The 20,363-nt window shown below is 41.9% G+C and overlaps 1 protein-coding gene across 1 annotated transcript in view; it reads right to left on the reverse strand.

Annotated features, from left to right (window-relative positions):
• The window catches only part of peli1b (pellino E3 ubiquitin protein ligase 1b), a 40,542-nt gene that overhangs the window by 11,138 nt on the left and 9,041 nt on the right, over window positions 1-20,363 (reverse strand). The window contains exon 2 of the mRNA XM_050071488.1: window positions 5,991-6,306. Coding sequence (XP_049927445.1) covers window positions 5,991-6,073 — 83 coding nt within the window. The 5' untranslated portion in view covers window positions 6,074-6,306. The remainder of the gene's footprint in view (window positions 1-5,990; window positions 6,307-20,363) is intronic.

Genomic DNA, 20,363 nt, shown 5'->3' on the forward strand with positions numbered 1-20,363 from the left:
TGTGTGTGTCTTGCTGGATTTCCTAAAGTAAAAAAAAACATTCAGGAAACATTCGTCATCTCCATCCATCTTCATTTCAGCATATCAACGATGTGTTTGTGTGTTATTGACTTAAACTGACCCGTCTGTGGCCAATCAATCATAATAGAAAAGAAGCATTCATAAAAATCAAGATAACAACAATATAAACAACAATAGTATGTAATTAACAAAAGCAAAATTAGGTATAGTAATTAAAAAACCCTGAATGGAGCAACAAAGTTCACATTCCCTAAAGCAGCCAATGATCTAAACACTGTAACTGTACTTTCCAGGTATAAACGTCTGTATATGAAACACACTGCCTGCTGTCAAACAGCAAGCACACCCATGTTACACAAGGTCTTATTCTGTACTGCACACACATGTTTTAAATAAGCTGTTACCAGTGTGAAATGATATTCCTGCTAACAGGACCACAGCTTTATAAACATTACCACATGCATAAACACTGCCCGCTACTTTAACACTGTTATGACATCCAGAAGCCACAGAAGTTACGGACTCTCTGATATACCGTAACTCAACTGCAATAAATGCAATGTGAAATCTGAAGACATACACAATGATTAAATTGCTTCCTGTAGCTTTTTGCTTAGCCGTGCATTTTGCAGTTTTCAGCTAATGATTGTTATTATTCATTTGCTTTTTTTTAAGGGCAGTAATTTAGCTATGTATTGTCTAAAAAGGATAAGTTAAAAAAAAAAAACACACATTACCCAACTTCTCTTAAACTTCCAGAGAATTTATCATTTATCATAAAACTTTTAAGGTTTCAGAACTTTTCAAAAGAGTCACACAAAAGCGGGAATCCAGTGGTGAACTTTACAAATAGTGGACAGCACAGTGACAATGTCAAATAAGTAAGAAAAAGTCACAGTCACAGGTAAGCACATACAGTAATCAAGGATTCATCATCTTAAACCTGGGCTGCAGACGCAAGTGTACTATAAAAAGAAGGGTTTTTTTTAAAGTAAGTGAGCATGATTGAGAAAAAACAAGAGAAAATGCTGTGACTACAGCAGAGCTGGCCATGCTGTAAAGGACCTCTGCACAGCTGGAACAAGCCTTTGACCCATCAGACTCTCAAAATGAAACCACCCATTGTACTGAGTCCAGCAAAGACGGCACAGAAAGGTTGTAAGGACGCCCAGCCTACGGCGAAATGTTTCTCCGAGAGAGCGGATCTGCTGGGATCAAACGGTGCTGGGAGGGTTTATGAGTAACCATGGTGAGAGAACAGAGCCACAGCAACGTTTGGGAAGAGTAACCATGGCAAGAGCGTAACCATGGTGAAGTTTAGCCCGTATCCGGAGAGAGGGCAGGGCAGTCTGTTGGAGAAAGCTCAAAGTGTTGCTGGCAGTTCAAACCCAGGTTCCCATGGGCGGCAGTAATATGTGAAAGTATATGCGTGTATCCAAATACTCCCAAAACAATGGCCAAAGTTTAGCAACAAGTTAGTGTGTGTTGATGTGTGTGTGTGAGTGTATATACAGTACAGGTTGTTCACACAGTGAGGCAGGAAGGACCAGAGTTAGGAAAAAGTTAGTCTGTATGTGTGTGTGTGTGTGTGTGTGTGTGTGCAGACACATACTGTATTATTTAATGCCCACAACTAGCAACAAGCATGTGTGTGTGAGTGTGTTCCATCCAAACTAGTAAACCAAAGCTCAGTGTGCAGCAACAAGCTACTACTTATACAGTAAACCTATAAAAACATAAAGACAGGTTGTGTGAGTAATTACTGCCCATGGTCGAGTCACTCTGTGTCTGTATTTATATTACAAAGGTTATTAGACTGAAGGCAGAGGCTGACAAATACATTGAAGTATTTTTTTAAACATATATGCGGTGTAGAAGGGAGAGAATATTTCTTCCAGTGATCTCCTTGTGTGAATACTGTCTTAGAAATTAAACAATGCCGATGCAACACAGCTGCACTGTTGTAAAACCTGGGACACTGCAGCTGAGGTTCATGGCATACACGAAAAATGTACTTGCATAATTCTGCATGTGGACGTACAATTGCTCCACAACCACAGAATCACACAGGTACACAAACAGATGGAGATGGATTTGGAGCGACTGCAATGTATCCAGTGACGTCACAGTTGTTTAAAAAGCCACATGGATGTCCATGTAAACAGATCATCCCCAGAGACAGTGCAGCATTCCTCCGGATTAGGCCATTAGCATCACTGGGCTTCAAACATGGTAATGTTGGACCGGGGATAGCTAGGAGGCCAGACACAACACTGCACCACGGTATGTGTGGACGGATTTCTTCATTAGTATCTGCATATGCGAGCCTGGTCTTGGTCACACGGGAGTCTCAATTAAATCCAAGCACTTGTTTCAGCCTGCTGGCAGAACGACATGGGTGGAGTTCACTACAGTAAAGTCATTTACCTCAACTGTTCACCATGTAAACCAAACACTGTACACAGAAAACAGATTTCAACGCCAAAAGTAAAGATCATCAGTATTAGGATAACAGTTTATTTTGTCTTCTACTTCACTAGCTTACATTGTAGTTGGTGCACTTTTCTAGGGTTTACCTGGTTTCAGACTTCTGAATCTTCCATACCTCAGAACCTCAGAGAGACAAGGAAGATGGAGATTGAAAGCTAGTTAACACTGATGCAAAGGTGGCACAATTTTAAATATTTTAAAAATGGCTTTACAACTGTTTCATAAGAAGGAAGGTGTACTCAACATAGTTGTCAGGCCTCAAGGATACACACTGCATTTATAAATGTGTACACAACTTTTGTTTGATTACAAGACAACTCCTTTAAGTTGGTGTCACAGGAACATTTAGCTGCACCAGGTGTGAAGAAAGCAGATGTTTTACCAATTAACAATTAGCAGCCCTGACTATAGGTGCATCCTCATTTACATTAGGGTCCTGCGGCTAATGTAGTAGGTTACATGCTCCATGCTGACAAGGAGAAAGAGCCCTCTCTGTTGGTGTGACCTTATGTGGCTTATACTGCACGAATCACAGATTATTGTCACAGTGTCACAGTGATGGATTCACTTCAGAGTTCGGGGCTTGACTCACTCTCACACAAAACATACTGTAATGCTTGTTAAAATGTTCACTACACTTAAAGCAGTCTTTTCTAGCAGCACAGCGTGTGTCATCCAGCAAAAAGTGCCCCCATTGACCTTTTAAAAAGTGTGGCCTGACCTAGAATAAAAAATAGGAGCGGAAAAAGCAGAGCCAAACGGAAAACTGGGGTTCTCCCTTGTAAAGGCATGGAGCTGCGTTAACTGCTCGCTGCGTTTTTCCACTAGGGAAAATTTCCACGGTCGGTCATCTCCCTGACAATGCCGCTCCAGAACAACCCTGCACAACAAACTGTGAGTCAGCTGTGAAACCAACTGTGTTTGTGTCTGTGTGAGACATGAAAAATGTGTGTGTATATGTTGTACGTGCACAAGACTGTGTGTGTGTGTGAGGAGTTTTTCCGACATCTGCATTCCTCTGTGGAGTGGGCTGGGACGGGGAGTGGAGTGGAATAGCCCTTTGGGGAATAAACAGGAGACAGACAGATAAAGGAAGTCCTTCACTGTGAGTTGTTATTGGAGAAAGTGTGTATGAATGTGTGTGTGCAGTTAAATGTCTTCTATGCTGAAGATGCAGGGTGCGGTGTGGAAGGATTTTCCTACAGCTGAGAATGTGGACTTGAGTCAAAACAAATCTCTGGACGAAGACAGAGCCAAGGTGTTAACGATAAGTATCCTGTACCGCTCGTGTCCAAAATTAATCTCATCTTGTAATATCTCAAATGATGCAGTTAATCTCCAAAAATACTAGAGTCCCACTCTTTAACTATCCTTTCTGTGTGAACTCTGAGTCCATGTCCCTGTGCAACCGGACAAAAATAGCACTATTGTTTAAGTTGTTTTCTGGGAAAGTGTCTCTGTTTGATTTCCTGGATCGCTGCATTTGTTCACATCTTGTGGTCAACTCGAATTATTTAGAGACTTTGTTTGCTTATCTTATTAGAAGATATCAACACATTTATTAACCAACCAAAGTGCATCTAAATCCTTACTTTATATTCCCTACAGTCTTTTATCACAACAATAGCTCTTTTACTCTTTGCCACCACTATTTCCATTGTTCTGAAGTTAGGATTTAATTATTGTTCAGACTGTGCATCTGCATCTCTGTAATTAAGGCTTCACTGTGTGTTAAAGGAGCCCCGTTTCCTAGTAAACAAACATAAACACATTTAATGTTTCTTACTAAAATGCCTCTTTGAGGTGTAACAACGAGCCAAATACATTTCCTTCCTCATAAAAGCATTTCCATGACAAATTTTTTGAATATTTTAAATCTTAACATGCATGTTTACTTGCAAGCAGTCTTCCTTCCTGTCTTTGTTAGCTCACTATTCTTCTGTGCACGTTATCTCCACTGTCACACAGCCTGATATTGTAAAATCAGCAACAGGAATGTGTTTTGTGTCTTGTGAGCAATTCTTGATGCATACAGGAAGATTAAAGGAAAAGTTCATCCAAAGACAAAAGCGCCTTTTACACCTTCTGTTCAAGGTAAGAATTCTGCATAGCTGCTCTTCATTAAAGGTGTGATTGCCGAATGGGGGTACAGAGTTATCTTGCCTTTAAGCCGGCAGCGAAGGTAGTAACAGCTCTTTATCGATGTCTGTGTATATGGGACAGCCAGCAGGACGGGACAATGGATGGGACAGGTATGACGTTTTGACGACATATTATGTGCCAACCTCTGCCAGGAGATGTAAAAAGCAGCTTGGAGCAGTTAGCAGCTAACTCAAAGAGGAAGAAAAGCGTCTGAAAATGTCCACAAATTGGGAAAACAATGAGGTCCAGGAGCTCCGTACACTCCAATCAGAGGATGAGCTCATCAGCCTCATAACAGGGACAGTAGATGGGTTATATGTCACAATTCAGGCCTCTTTTGCTTTTGGAACGCTGGCATGCTATCTAGACTCACACACTGGGATGGCATTATGCTGCCGTTGTTTGGCTCTGTATAAAAAAAGCTAAGGTGGTATACAGAAGGGACTTCATAGCGGCACTATCCCAGCATCTATGTGTAAAATGGTTCATGTACATTGTATGTACTTCACACAAAGTACTCACCTCCCTAGGCTCTCTATGGTCCCAGAAGAAGGTTTTCATTGAATGGCGGCATGCCCGAGAATATGACAGCATATCAGTGCAAATAAACTTCGACTGAGGCTGAAACAAAGCATTTCTTGTGCTTTGTTTTGCAATAGTTAAGCAAAAATACTTGGATTTCCATGAGCCCACAAATGGATACAAGACACTTGGATAATGATGCACAGGACTTTTCAGAAAGTCTTACGTAATATGCTTTCATTTTTCACACACTGCACTCGCCCTGAAGCCATTCGAAAACCTTTTTCTGGGATCACATAAGGACCACAGGGAGATGAGTACCATATACAATTTATATTGTTTTTGGGTGAACTATACCTTTAAGAGGTTAAAAACTGTCAAACTGCATATTGTCAGAATTATGGCTGGGAGGTGAATGGTTTCAAAAATGTATGCTTCAGTAATTGTCTTCAGTTAATACACTAAAAGAGCTCAAACCACAAAATACACATGGGTAGGTCACATTTTCAGGTCCATGAGCAGAGTGAATTCATGTAGTTCCAAACCATCACTCAAACACTGGGAGTGTTGGAAACACTGATTGAACTGAGCTAGAGCAGCCAACACTCTGCGACCAACACATCCAACCATTATCAGCCATGACTCACACTGTAGATCCAACAGTGACCAATACAGACAGTCGTGGCCAATACACACAGGTGACGTTACAGCTACTCAACATAACGTAACTACAGCTCTGAGCCTGGGACAGGAGGACATTAGGATATGTTCACAGGTGTGTTCTGGATGTAAAGATGTAATTAGCTGCTGCTTACCCAAGCACAATGAGCTCTCCATACTTCACTGGCACTTTGGTGGAGGCGGTGGTGGAGATGTTTTCCTGCTCCGGGGAGTACATTGGGCACGGCTGATTGAGGCTTGGTGGAGGAGGAGGAGGGGAGGCAAGATGGGTGAGATCTAACAGGGTGAGGGATACAGGAAGGGGAAAGGAGGGGAAGGGAGGGGGAGGGAGGTGCTGATCGGATGGAGCACGGGGGAAAGGAGGAGAAGGAAGGGGAAGGGTCAGCTGAGCTTCAGCTCCACCCTCTCATGCTTCATGTGTCCGTCTTTCGCAGCACCACTGGTCTCGTCCTGCAGAGTGAAAAGGAAAGGGTTAACACAAATTGAAGAAGCAGGATTATCTTATCTTATTCTTTCATGTGTTTTCTAGATTTAGATTTCTACAGATTTGTGTGTTAAATGTGTGCAGTTTATTTTCAGACATTATTACAATGGAGATCATATTAATATTTCACTCAGGGCACTAACAGAGAATTAATTTGCCCTGGGCAAGTGTGTGAAATAATGCTTTAGTGGACACACAGTGCCACATGATAATGTACACTCAGTGCACTGTGGCGATTTCGTTAATCAAGATAACTTGTGCAGATAGTTTTCCTCCATTGACCAATCAACTGCTTTAAGAGAAGGCAGAAAAAAATGAGGAAAACAAAACTACCCCTTTAAGACTTCCATGGCTAAAATCGCTCGGTAGATAAAATGCAAATACACCCCCAACACACTTCACACCTCCCAAGATTTTCTTGCAAAGTTTCAAATAAAAAGGCCTTCATCAGAGCATCAGGGACATGACTAAGGTCAGGAGTACATGTGGCTTATTATTCTTGCTGAGTGAGGTGGGTGTCTGTAAATGCTGACTTCAGAGAATGACTCAAAAACACACACAGCTCTCTAAATACACAGGAAATCACAGCGAGGAGCAGAGAACGAAAGCATGTGTGAGAAAAGAAGAAGGCATGAGAAAAAGGAGAGGATGAACTTCCTGTCACAACAAGCTAAGGGTATCGTGGCTTTAACTCAAGACCCTTCTTGTATGACCTCCTCCTCTCATCCTCTCAGTGGACAAAAAAAAAGCAGAATATAAATATGCTACGCCATCTCTCAAAACAAGAGCAGAACAGAAACAATAACATCACTTCATTTCCAGGCAGCCCTCCTCATATGAGGCACAATATTTCTCCTACAATTCCCAGAGTGCCTTGCTGCTAAGAGAATGCTAAGCCACGCATGAATAAAGCATGGGATGTAAAGTGTTTTGATGATGAGTAGGGATACAGGGGCTTTTATTCTAAACACTCTCGCTGAAGAGCAGGAAGGCAGATACAGTCCCATTAGACCGAGTGGGAGAAGTTCACACAGAGGCCTTCCAAGGAAGTATTTTAGACATGTTGTCATACAGAAGCATCATTCAGTACTAGCTAACATGTACTGAGATCCCTGAGTTCAGTAAGCATTTCAGAACTTAACCAGATGTCATCTGTTGGGCCTGTTTTAAAGTGTCACTGAAAACCAACCTGCTCATGCATCCTCACAGTCACACAAACTGTTCCCTGCCTCACACCTGAAGAAGTAATACTTGGAGCTAGAACTCACATCCCGTTATCTCGCTCACAAGGGTGTTAGCATTGTGTTAACAACAGATCTATATTCAGTGATCACACCACAGCATCGGTAGAGCTGCAAGTTATAAACAGCTTCATCACACACACAGTGAGAGGGAGAGAAAGGGTGGAGGTGAAACAGTGGTGGCACAGATAGAAATCACACCACAGCTCAACACATTTGAGTTAAGCTCTTCTTGTACTTCATCAAGCAACATCTTTTAGAGTTCAGCAGGTGGTAAGAATGGCTGTGAATCTTTTCAGCTTTTTCTGAGGTCGGGGTGGAGTGGGGAGGTTTTATTCTGGATGGAGGCAATAACAGCAAAATGGAGGATCTGGATGAGCGTGCAGAAAGAAGGGGGAGGTGAGGACGGGTGTGTTTGAACTGCAAAACTGGATGTAAGCCTCAGCCCCTCGGCCCCACCTGCTCCCCTGACAGAAGGGGTTAATCCTGCAGACATGCACACATGCAGCATTGTCAGTGCATACTAAAACACTAAATCGTGTGCATGTGAAATCCTCTCAGTACACTCACATGTGCACACAGTCAGTAGCATCGAGGGAGCTGTTGGCTGACTTGCCAGGAATTGATTTTTTACCTATGGATCCAGACACTGAGGACCAAAAGACATAAAGGTCTGAGTGCAGTGGGTCCTGTTAATGGACACATCCAGAGTCCAGAGTGCTGAATTATCTTCCTGTCTCAACTTTTGAACTCAACAAAAACTAGAGGTGTTCTGATACCCTGTTTTTCCCCTTCCCTGTACCGAATCCAATAACTGAACTTGCCTATCAGCCGACACTGAGTACTGATCTAATATAACTGTGCTAAAAGAATTGATAGCTGTAACCGTGTATGAATATGAAATGACTGTTAGCATCGTTTGGCCTGGCTCAAGTTAAACCCTGTGTAAAGTATAGACAAATACATACAGAAAATGAATGCCATAGAAGCTGCCGAATAACTGACTTTTTGCTAATGTTACAGTACGTTATTCACCAGAAATCAATTCTTCTTCACTGCTCTAAATCAGCAGCTGCCGGTGGCTGCACAGTTTAACTTGCTGTGTAGGCTACGAGGAGCTGATTTCCGGGGAAACAGCTGTTTAATCCGGGTGTGAAACTACTTTAAAGTTTATTATGGTATTGGATCGTTGCATAGCCACCATACTCACGTACTTGCTGGTACTCCATCAAGCATTTTAGGCAGTATTGAAGGCATTTCAAATACTGGTATCAGTATCAGAACAACTCTAACAGCAGCAGCAGCAGCAGCAGCACCTCATTCTTCAATCACAAACTGTCTTTCCTCTTGCTCTCTCCTGTAGCTCAAGGACATGAACTCACCGTTTCACAGTGCAGCAATATACACCCAAAGAGGCCAAAAGTATGGGGAAGAGTTTGAAGCTTAACATTAGACTTAAGCATTACAGACATTTCCATTTAACTAATGATGAGTGATGTCTGTTGTAATATTCAAAGCTCCACTAATAGACATTTTACATTCATAATAATGAGCGGTGGAGTAGAAGCAGGAATAATTTTGACTGACAGTTTTTACTTTCTTTAATTTAACCTTTGATTTCTCTACTTACTTCACTTACATGGAGAAACAACCATGTGTCAACTGCTTTAAAGAGGCTTTCATTCATGTTTTTATATGCATTTTGTATTTCAAATTACTGATCATTAAACTGGCTGAGGAATTTGCTTCAAATTGGCCTCACTCGTACACATGTGTTATATGTATGGGCGTGTGTATAATTTTTTAAGTGTGTGTCTGACTAAGCTCCTGGCCCCTGCAACTCTGCATGACACAGAGCTCAGCGTGGCTGCATGCCAACTGCTGCTTAGCTACCGAGACACACAGTCCTACAACAATAGATCTGGAGCTCAGTGAGACTGACTTTGCGGGCCGAGGTCAGGGATTGTAACAGCGTGCTGCTGACAGCGGGAACAGCAACCTCACACCTACAAAAGCCCTCGTAAAACTTAACTGCAAGGAGGCACGGATGACACCTGCCAGTCCCGCTGGCTGCCAACAGAGCACAACACATGACAAACAAATGTGCATGCACAGCAGCAGGAGCAAGCACACATAAATATGTCTTCATGTTAACACGGAAGCGGGGCAACAGCTGCACTTTTCCTTTTGAGTCTATCGCCAGCCGAGCCGCAGTGCAACATGTCAAACTGTCCTATTTAGCATGCATGTATGCCAAAGGGCAACACATAACCATGCCCAGGGAAAACAGTATCAATCAACCAGGTCACACCCAAAGTTAACAGAGTCCTCTGCAGGATTTGAGTCCTGCACAAAGCGTCTGTCTAGAGTCAAAAGGTGTGCAATGCTCGATGATATGGCAAGTCAAAGGGTGACACACTTTCAGGATCACAAGGCATCAAGCCTCCGTGGAAACAAACAACCTCACTAGAGGCAGTGTTTCTCGGCTGGTAGGTCAGGTACCAAAAATGGGTCAGAAAATGCTCTAACAGGGTCATGGACAAAGAGGAACTCAAAGAGGGAACCACAGTATGGTGTTAACTAATCTGCTAAGTCGACTGTACGGCTAGGTCCTGATTCATAAACAGCGAAAAACCCCTGGCAGGGAGGCCTTAAGGCTTAAACTACTGGCTCATGTGACAACACTTTCCATACCTGACACCTACATTATGAGACACTATTATTTGCTGATGATATGTGATACTTAAACATTAAGTTGTCCCAGTTTCTGTACCTGCAACGCTTTAAATCCAGTATTGAAATCATCAATTTTCAACACAGAAATTGCTTGCTCAATGAATAGTGGGATTTATAATTTCCCAGAGCCTAAGACGGCGTATTCCAATTCTTTGTTTTGTCCAACCAACAGTCCAACCCAAAGATATCCAGTTCATTATCATATATGACAAAAAACCCCACTGAATCTCACATTTGAGCAGCTGGAAATATTTGGCTTGAAAATGTACCAAAATAGTTAAAAATTGCTGATTCAAAAACTTTATCAAACAAAGAAAAACATCCACATCAGGCACCTGGTCGGGTAGAAAAGAAAACCAGGACCTCCACACAGTGTGGCATCTTCATTACTGGAAAGTGGTAATGATATCCTGCTGGTAAAGTGGGTCATCATATCAATAAATAATAACAGATGCCTGGCATAGACTCAGAGGGGATGACATGTTTTTGGCTTTCTGGACATATGGAGCTATTTCATATGAAGCAAACCTGCTGCCATGTCAGTAATGGTATATAATAGTGCTGTATAGCTATGGTTACAATTTCATTTGATTTCATTTAATATCTGTTCTGTCATCTGTGTTCTAGTGCCGAGATTTTTAACAAATTAAATCCATCTTGCTTGGATTTTCTCATATTAATTTTCATGCAAATTTCCCAGCTGTCTCCTGAATGTGTTTAGAAACCTGTGGTTTTTATATTCACTTTGTCTGAGTTTTGTTATGACACTCCAGGAGCCACTGAAATTCTGCCTGCTGGGCTGAAACTAGGTACCAATACAATGTAGGCTGAAAGTGGATGACAGTTGTTTTGTTAGTGCTGGTATGGTGTAAAAATGAGAAATCTTAGGAAGGGAAAAAAAAGAGCTCATCTTTTTACTTGTGGCTGCTGTGATCTTTGTTGGAGCCCTTCATCAAGAAGGTCATCAGATACTGAATCGTCCCAGTATTACTGGCTCTCACCACATCCTCAAACACTCTGAGGCTTTCAGGCACTTTCTCACCTTTCATGTTCCCTGCGAGCGGCTTGCGAGCGAGAGGCTTTGAGCTCCCCGGCTGCTCCATGCTGAGCAGCACAATCACATGTTTTCTTCAAAAGCTCACAGAAAACTATTTTCCAAAAACAGAATGTCTCTCTTCGACTTTCCCTCCTCTTCAGTCTTTTTATCTCTCGTGACAAACGGCTTGTTCTCCTTTATCACAAATAGATGGAGGGGCTTTAACTTCTTGCTGCTATCTGTACACAAAACCAGTACCCTTTATACTGCACCACTGTTTGAATGTCATTTCCCTCTCTTGTGCCCACAGCTCCCTTTACAGAGAGGTGCTCAGCTCTGAGTAACAGCCCCTGATAGAAGTAACACAAGTGCCAAAAACCAAATCTGCAACCAGAGAGAAAGAACATTTTCAAAGAACACTGAGTAATGTCTGCTGTCAAATAAAAAACGGGCAGAGCAGAACTTGAACTGACATTCAGCTGGCACAGCAGGACGCCACCTGTGAGATAATCGAGAACAGAAGTTTTCAAACAAACACCGACATGATACACACATTTCTAAATTCAGTGTGACTTACTCTTTCCGAGGATGTGATTACCATGGAAAATTACGCTCCCTATAACTTCAGAACCTGCCTGAGACACATCACGTTTTGAAGTTCTTTTAAGTATCAGAGTAATGGGGCGTCGGTAGCTTTGTGGATAGTGCGGGGCCCCATGTATAGAGGTGATGCCTCACTGCAGCGGTCGCGAGTTCGACTCCGGCTTGCAACCCTTTGCTGCATGTCGTGCCCCCACTCTCTCTGTCTCCCCATTTCACACTGTCCTGTATATTAAAGGCAAAAAGCCCCCAAAAAATAATCTTTAAAAAAAAAAGAAAAAAAAGTATCAGAGTAATCCCGTGATAATTATTTGTACATCCACGGGTACGACACAAACAGGTAATAGCTTACTCAGCGTACTTTTAATGGCACACTAGTGCGACTAGAAAAAGAGGTTTGTGTCTCCTTAAACACCAACATCTGCTTTACTGAAGTGTGTTCTGTTTAATATCATTGTAAGCTGGATACCTTTGGAGCTTTGGATTTTGAGATACAAGACATCATCTTGGGCTGTGGGAAACTGACAGCAAATTTCCATTATTTTCTGATATTTTTTAGATTCAATGACTAATTAAAAACAACCATCAGATCAATCATGAAAGAAACCGCCAGTGGCCATTTTGGTTCATTTCCTAGAAGCGGTACACTGACTGTAAGAAACACGCTATTATTTGTGTTCACCTACTTTACAGTAGAACTTACAAAGATGCTTTAATGGGAGTAAAGGGAGTGGTTTTATTTCAGCTTTGCGTCAGCGGCATATATGCTCCAAAATCTTTACTTCCTGTGACATCCAGGTCAGGTTTCTATAACCCAAGCCTGCCTGCATTAAGAATATTACTGCACAGGCAAAATAAATTACCTGCCTTAGCAAAAAGTAACAGGAAACGCCTATATTCAAATGATAAACAATAACAGTAAGACACAAACTTCCAGTAAGCTAAGACAGGGCCTGCAAGCACGAATAATAAGACAACGGCTTCTGTTGGCTAGATTTTTTAGTCCCAGACACAGAAGTCTCACACAAACACACATATCTCATCACAGTTACTAATAATTAATTCAAAGCGTGGTAACTGCCTCAGTTCAATGTTCCATGAGGAATTAATTTCCTCTATTGTTTTATTCTTATCTCCCTTAATCTCACTCTTATTTTCTTTCTTGACTGTTTTTAAGATTCTCTTGCCGGTGCAGATGTGTCTCGTCTTTTCATGTCTGCAGATGAGAGTTCTGTTTTTGTAAATACCTTGAATTTGTTTATTATTTTACCTGCATAAGCAATCTTTTTCACCAATAATTCATAATATAATTTGCTCCTCAAAGTAAATTGATTGATTGAACACTACAAAAATGTACATGTATATTATCAGCCATGTTTATAAACAGGAACCTGCAACCTCATAGAAACAAGCAAGACACCAACTAAAGTAAAGTAAGTGGTTTGGTAGATGGTAAAGAGCTTAAATGTGAACTACAGAGCAAACATGACATGTTGGGAGCGAGCGCGCTCAGCTGATCTACCTCAAAAGCTTTCTTTGTCAAATTCTCCATGAGGAACTCCAACGCACTTAACCTGTGTCCTGTTTGGAGAGCAGTCTAAGTATTTCAGCTCAGTGGAAGAGAAAAGGCACATCCATGTGCTTAAACTCCTGGCCTCGAGGAAAAGAGGTGATTGCTGCTGCAGTCAAACTCCAATCGAGCGGCAGTGAAAAGGTCTCTTGGGAGGCATTACTGCAAACGTAGCCAAAGTAAAAACAGCACAATCCCGTTACAACAATATTCAATCCTCTGAAATACAAATGTTTATATTCAGTTTAAACTACAGTGACAATATGCATTACAGTCAGCCTATGATGTGTTGTTATGTGCATCCAAGCAAGTCTCTATAGAACCATTTATTACTCAGTAAATCTCTGTAAAATGTGTCCCACCCACACACACACACAAAACTCTCCCATGTCTCCCACTTCTCCCATATGCACCGGACCCTTTTGATATATGAAAAAGTCTTATATAACAACATATCAAATAATGAGAACGGTGTCTTGCTGTAACATAATAAAGTTATATGTCCTAATAATGACAAAAATGTGATGTAAGTTTACTGGGAAACCTTTTTTTAAATGGTGGCAGCAATAGCCTGTCTTACCCAAGCGACTAGCAGAGTAGTACAGTGTAAAATTAACTTTTGCCAGAATTTAACAGCTGTGAACTGTGAACAGTGAGAAGGGATGTAGCGTCTTCTACGGGCTCGTTATTTAAGACTCCTGAACTACTACATAAAACCTCAGTTAGAGGCTCTGCCATTAACTTAAATAGAGGACTTAAAAATACAACATAAGCTTAAAATGTACTCCAATCATCATACGGGGTAAACACAAGAACAACAGTTTGTTTCTAAGATGACCTCCATGCGTAGGCAGAGCCACGCAAATGCCTCAAATCAGAAACCTCAATTTCCTGTGACAAACACCAGCTGTTTGGTGGGACAAGTTAACTAGCCAGCGAGTCTTCAGCCAGCTCACACACAAAGAACGACACATTTCTCAGCTCAAAATGACCAACAAAAAAAAGATATAATAATATGATAATAATACAAGGAGACGGGGCTTCTGCTTCACCTCTGAGTACAGCTAACATGATGTTTGTCCGAGTGAGAGCTCTAAATAGATTGTTAGCTCTGGAATAAAACATATTTGGGGAAACTGTTTCGTATGAATGTGTTTGATGTTGCAGGGTAAAAAGCCTTATGGATCTGGACATTCACTAGGGCTTGAAAGAGGGAAAGAGCATGAGATGAAAGGCTTCCTTCAGTTTCTTGTAATGTCTTTCACTGTTTTTCCAAATGGTGTCTAAAGTGGAGCATTATGCGGCACATCATGCAGGAGGTTTTACAGTTGTAGGAAAAGGGAGGACTGCCTGGTCTGACCATAAACCTCATCCTCGTACTGCAAGTGATGCTTGCCTTAAAAACACTTCAATCTTAACGACACTCAATAACAAGCCAAAGCATGTGTTAACGCTACAAATGAGGTATTTTGGAGATTTCCGTTTCAGTGTGGGAGGCTGCATGTGTGTGTGTGTGTGTACATCAGTGAGGATTTAATCTGTAATGCGAGGGAAATGTATTTGTGCGTGTATTTGTGTGGGTGCGAGCTCGTTTCCAGACGCCCCGGGTCTGGTCTCCAGTGTGTAGAGTTGCACGGTCGGGTCAGTGGAGAGGGATTGGGTTAGCACACTGTGAAGATTAGACGCTTGGTGACTCGGAAACTGATCTGTGGGGTGGAGGGGGGAGCTGGCAAACCTGACGCCAGATTCTCTTCTATCTTACATTCTGGCTCTTATCCTCGGTCGAACTTGTCTGATCAATGAACATGAACAGATGGCATCGGCATGCAGAACATGAAGAGAAAGAAGAGGGACGGGAAACATTTTTTCTCTAGTATTTTTGCAAAATGTACTCAAGTGTTTAAGCGTACTGTGCATTTGTCCTGAACATAAGGGCTCCACTTTGCTCATGCCTGTTGCATTGACCAGTGTCTTGATTATTACAGTGGAGATAAAGACCTCTATATGACTACTTCTGAGTCTTAACACAACACACTAGGGATTTTCTCAACGACTAATTTCCTTGACATTTAAACGGGACTTGAGACTTCATGTTTTTGACATCAGGAGTACGCAAAGTACACTCTGTAAAACACTTGAAGTTAACCAGGCTTTGTTTAGCTGACGTAATCAATGAAAAACTAAATTACTGGCCACTATCTGGAACTTGCAGAGCCCTGTGATAGTCTGGCAGCCTGTCCAGGGTGTATCCTGCTTCTTGCCCAGTGTCAGCCGGGATAGGCTCCAACCCCGTGCAACCTTTAAGAGGATAAGCAGTTACGGATAATGGATGAATGAATGAACTTGCAGACTCCACAGTCTCCAGATGGCTCCAGAGTCAGGATATCTCTAGATAGCTGTAAGTCTTGTATGTAAATAGTCAGACCTTCATGTTGGCTGAGTGGATGACAAAATCTAAAACCTGCCAGGCCAGCTTTTGGTTAACGGCTACTGTTAATGTTCCAGCCTGCTCGCACTCTTCTGCAGTGGTTCCAACACCTTTTCCGTTTCTCACTGAATGTAAAGATTTAAATGTGTTTTACTGGATGTTCGCTGCGGTGCAACTGTAACAAGCTCATGATCTCTCCGTCTCTCTGTAGCTGGCAACTGTTCTTCCTGACTCCAATGGGAAATGATCAGATTTTCATTTCCATTCACACAAAAACTCCAATGCACCGTCTCAAAATAAACCCACAATGTGGCCTGGCACTAAAAGCATTTCCATCCAGAGGAACTATAAACCCAACAGGGAAAATCACTGCTGATGCAACATTATAGAAAATTAATGTAGCATGCATTAAATCTCCTGAAGCTCAGCTGGGTGTACACACACAGATAAGACTGCATTATCAATACAAACCAGAGTGTTAACTCCTGACATGAGTTACTGAGCAGAAGCTTGGATAATAAAAATGAAATCATTTAGGATTTCATGTGTGCGAGTGTATGCATGGTTTAAATATATTCATCTGAATATCTTATTGACTACTCCAACGCTAAACACACACTGGAGCATGAACACAGAAACATTTCTGTCTCGCCAAAGACATGCCTGTAGCCGGTCTGCTCCAAAGTGATTTAGAGTCAGCGTGTCGATGCAGACACCAAGTCCCAATTCCCTGCCCACTCAGAGGCAGGCACACACTTCTCATGTTCAATGGTCCCTAGAGGTGCTCTGCTGTGTGTCTCTGTGTGTGTGTGTGTGATCCAATATTTACACCAAGATGGAAACACACCGTACGCCAAAAGCACACAAGCATCATGACACACTGCTTGAGAGGAAGGACGAAATAACATTGGTCAGAAAACTGGGGGCAGAAGGTGGTGATTTAGTGTAACCTCTAAATTTAATTTATTGAGAGTGCTGTGAGATCATCTCTATAAACAATAATCTAACCATATGTATGCAGATTCTGTAGGCGACGGGACAGGAGCTTGGTACTGGATGCAATCTGGTTTCTTTGTAGTCCGTGCAGTGTATTGATCGATCACATTTGAGCGGCGGGTAAACAGCGAGTGTGAAAAGGCAGAATGCACGAGCCACAATGCAATGTCAGAACCCACTGGTATGTCTGACAATTGTTTAGCTTTATATCTGCATTTATATGCAAATATATATTTTCAGAGATCAGGAGAAGTTACCAGCACACAGAAGAGGAAGTCCAGATTTTCGCTAGCTACACCAGATCTCCTTAAATATTGGCTGTTGCCCTTGGGAGCTTGATCGTTGTCAGACTGATAGCCGATGGGTTCCCAGATGGCTATGATATGATCCCTTTACACCCATACAAGAAATGTATGCTCCTTTTTCGGACAACAGTTAGACTTAAAACCCAAGACTACACTATGTTCTATTCAAAAATAACAGAGCAGTAGCTGAAGTCAGGTCTGCATAACACAAAACTGTCCTCAACCAGTACAATTCAACGTAATAATGTAATCTATAAAAATATCGTCAACGAATCAGTTAATCCTTATGTCCACAGAGTCAGAAAATGGCAATAAATACCCCACAAAAGTTCCCAGAGCCTAACTCCCATGGGGGCGAACCCAGTTATATCAGCCTCTCTGAAAATATGGAGCCAACTCAGGAAGAACCTTGGCCTGCAGGGTCCTTCTGTCCACTCTCCAGTTCTTAAAAACCACGCCTTCAAACCCTCAAACACAGACCCAGCATTCAAAACTTGGCACGATAAGGGTATCATCAGCATCAAGGATCTATACACAGATGGTATTTTCTCATGTTATGCAGAACTCTCCTCCAAATTTCATTTACCAAGCTCCCACCTTTTCCGTTTTTTCCAAATCAGAGGTTTTGTTAAAAAGAATTTCCCCCATTTTCCTAATCGCCCCCGAAACTCTGATAGACACCCTGCTAGCCGTGGACCCCAAACGAAAAAAATGCATTTCAGTGTTGTATAACTCCCTGTGTTCGACCACCTCAGAACCTCTTAATTTGATCAAGACTGCGTGGGAGAATGAGTTGTCTATGGAGCTGACAGATCAACAATGGACTGCTGCTTTAAACTTGGTTCACACCTCCTCCATTTGCGCCCGTCACGGCCTGATTCAATGTAAAGTTCTCCACAGAATCCACTACACGAATGCGAAACTAGCCAGGATCTACCCCACCGTTAGTGATACCTGTAATAGATGTNTGGGACTAGGTTTAGAGGAGCAGTTGACATGCAGCTGTACAGCCATATCTCCTTCCATACTATTTGATTACATTGTATGTCAAGCTATTGAAAAATCCCAATAAAAAAAAAAAAGTTCCTAGAGCCAAAAGTGATGTCTTAAATGTCTCGTCCTGAAGATATTCTTCATTTTCAATCACAGGAGAGTAGCTAAAACCAGAAAATATTCACAGTTGAGAAGCTGGAACCAGTGAATTGTTGCCATTTATGCTTAATTAATTACTCATTGCAATTCAGCAATGAAACTAAAACTGCAATGATTAGTCAAATTAATCGATTAAACAAAAAAAGTTTCCCAAAAAGATGAATCGATTATCAGAATCTGCTGATTAATTTGCTGTCAACTGACTAATCGATTTAATTTCAGCTCTAATCCAGAATAACAAGCGCCTCACACGTTTTCTACAGTGGAAAAAAGCCTCTAGTGAACTAATGTACTGAGAGAGAGTCTAGTCATCATATTTACTCCTGCTGCACCTTATGGCCACATAATAACTAGGATGATTTGACTGCCACAAAATATATATATCTGTCTTCGCTGGATCTGATTTTGTTTTGTTTGTGTGAATCATCAAAGTTGAGCAGGACTGTAATTCGCTCTAGATGAGAGAGGCTGCCAAATGCCTGAACTGTAAATGTGAATAAACAGTATGCTTACTGTGTGATGAACAACCTGCTCGCTCAGGATGGTGCACACATGCTCCCTAACATGGCAAATGAAAAATTAATTAGCCTCGGCCCATCTGTCTTTTTTTTTTTTATCACCCTTTCTACAGAAACATATTACAAGACATGCACACTCTGTGGTGTCTGGGCTCTCTGGTGTAACCATTAGCCTCCACCAGAGAGCTTATAAACTGGTACACAAAGCAGACCACTTCCCCGTGTGCTTCCAACACAGTGAGTCTACACAGACACTGAAGTGGGCAATATTAAGCCATGGTGAGCTACTTTTAAGAGGATCTTCCATAGCTGTGACTATGACGGAAAAAGGAGTAGTCGGTAACAAGGCAGATTAGAATAATCCACTTGGGCTTGATGCCAAACACTTGACCTGAGGAAGCGTTGCCACAACAATGCTCACACTCATCAGCTATAAACAGCAAGGCATGAAATATGTGGAGCGGGTCAGGAAAAGGACTTGAACATTAGAAACAAGGTGAGGAATGTAAACCCAAGCTGTGTTGTTGAAAGCAGATGTGAACATAGTGAAGATGGCATCAAAAGCCATCGGACCTCACGCTTAACAAAACCAACACGTGAGGACACATGCTGAAATGTCCTGTAAACGAGTTCTAGGCTGCTGAAAGGCCAACATACATCACACCTCTCTGACCAATTTCACCCGTGAACATCGCACGTCAGCCAAGGCACCAATCCCCTTAAGAAAAATACACACTTTAAACTTTGAAAGTATGCAAAGTGCACTGAGAACCAGATCTTTCCAAGTGCACGACAGCGCCATTCACACCTCCGCCATCCACTCCTTAAAAAGCAGACTGGAGTCGGACCCTTCGGCGCCAAATTCCTGCTGAGAATTAAATTAACTCATCAAAACAAACTACTGGTTGCTCTGGAGGCTGCGAGGGACTGGCATCTCCAAAGAATCCAGGATGCAGGCCCAGTCCCCAGGGTCCTCAGTCCGCGCCAGAGGTGCTGGACTTGTCTAGGGTCAGTAGACTAGAATACACGTCAAGCTCTTGTTTCACTTTGAAAACAAATGTGTCATATCATCTCAAAGTTTCCTTCCTCCCACCGTCCAATTTACTGTCTAATAAAAGCAGCTTAGGAAGAGCATTAAAAGCAGTGGTGGTGGTTCCTGTTTTTATTTTTTTGTCTGTGAATAACTTTTGAAATATGCGTGTGAATCAGACTTCCCAAAATCTAACTTAGGCTCCATTTAATGAAAATAGAATTAAATAAGCCTGCAGAAAAGTGGCTGAATAACTCATTGTGTGTGAGGAGTGGAAGGAATTAATCTAACATAAGGGGCTCTAGTCTGTGGAGACACACTGACATATTCTGCAGACTTTTAAAAAACAGTGATATGTAATTTATATAATGTTGTTATAATTTACACCAAAGAAAACTATTCAAGCTCAGG

The sequence above is a fragment of the Epinephelus moara genome, chromosome 19 (genome assembly GCF_006386435.1).
Source record: "Epinephelus moara isolate mb chromosome 19, YSFRI_EMoa_1.0, whole genome shotgun sequence".
In the NCBI taxonomy this organism is placed as follows: domain Eukaryota; kingdom Metazoa; phylum Chordata; class Actinopteri; order Perciformes; family Serranidae; genus Epinephelus; species Epinephelus moara.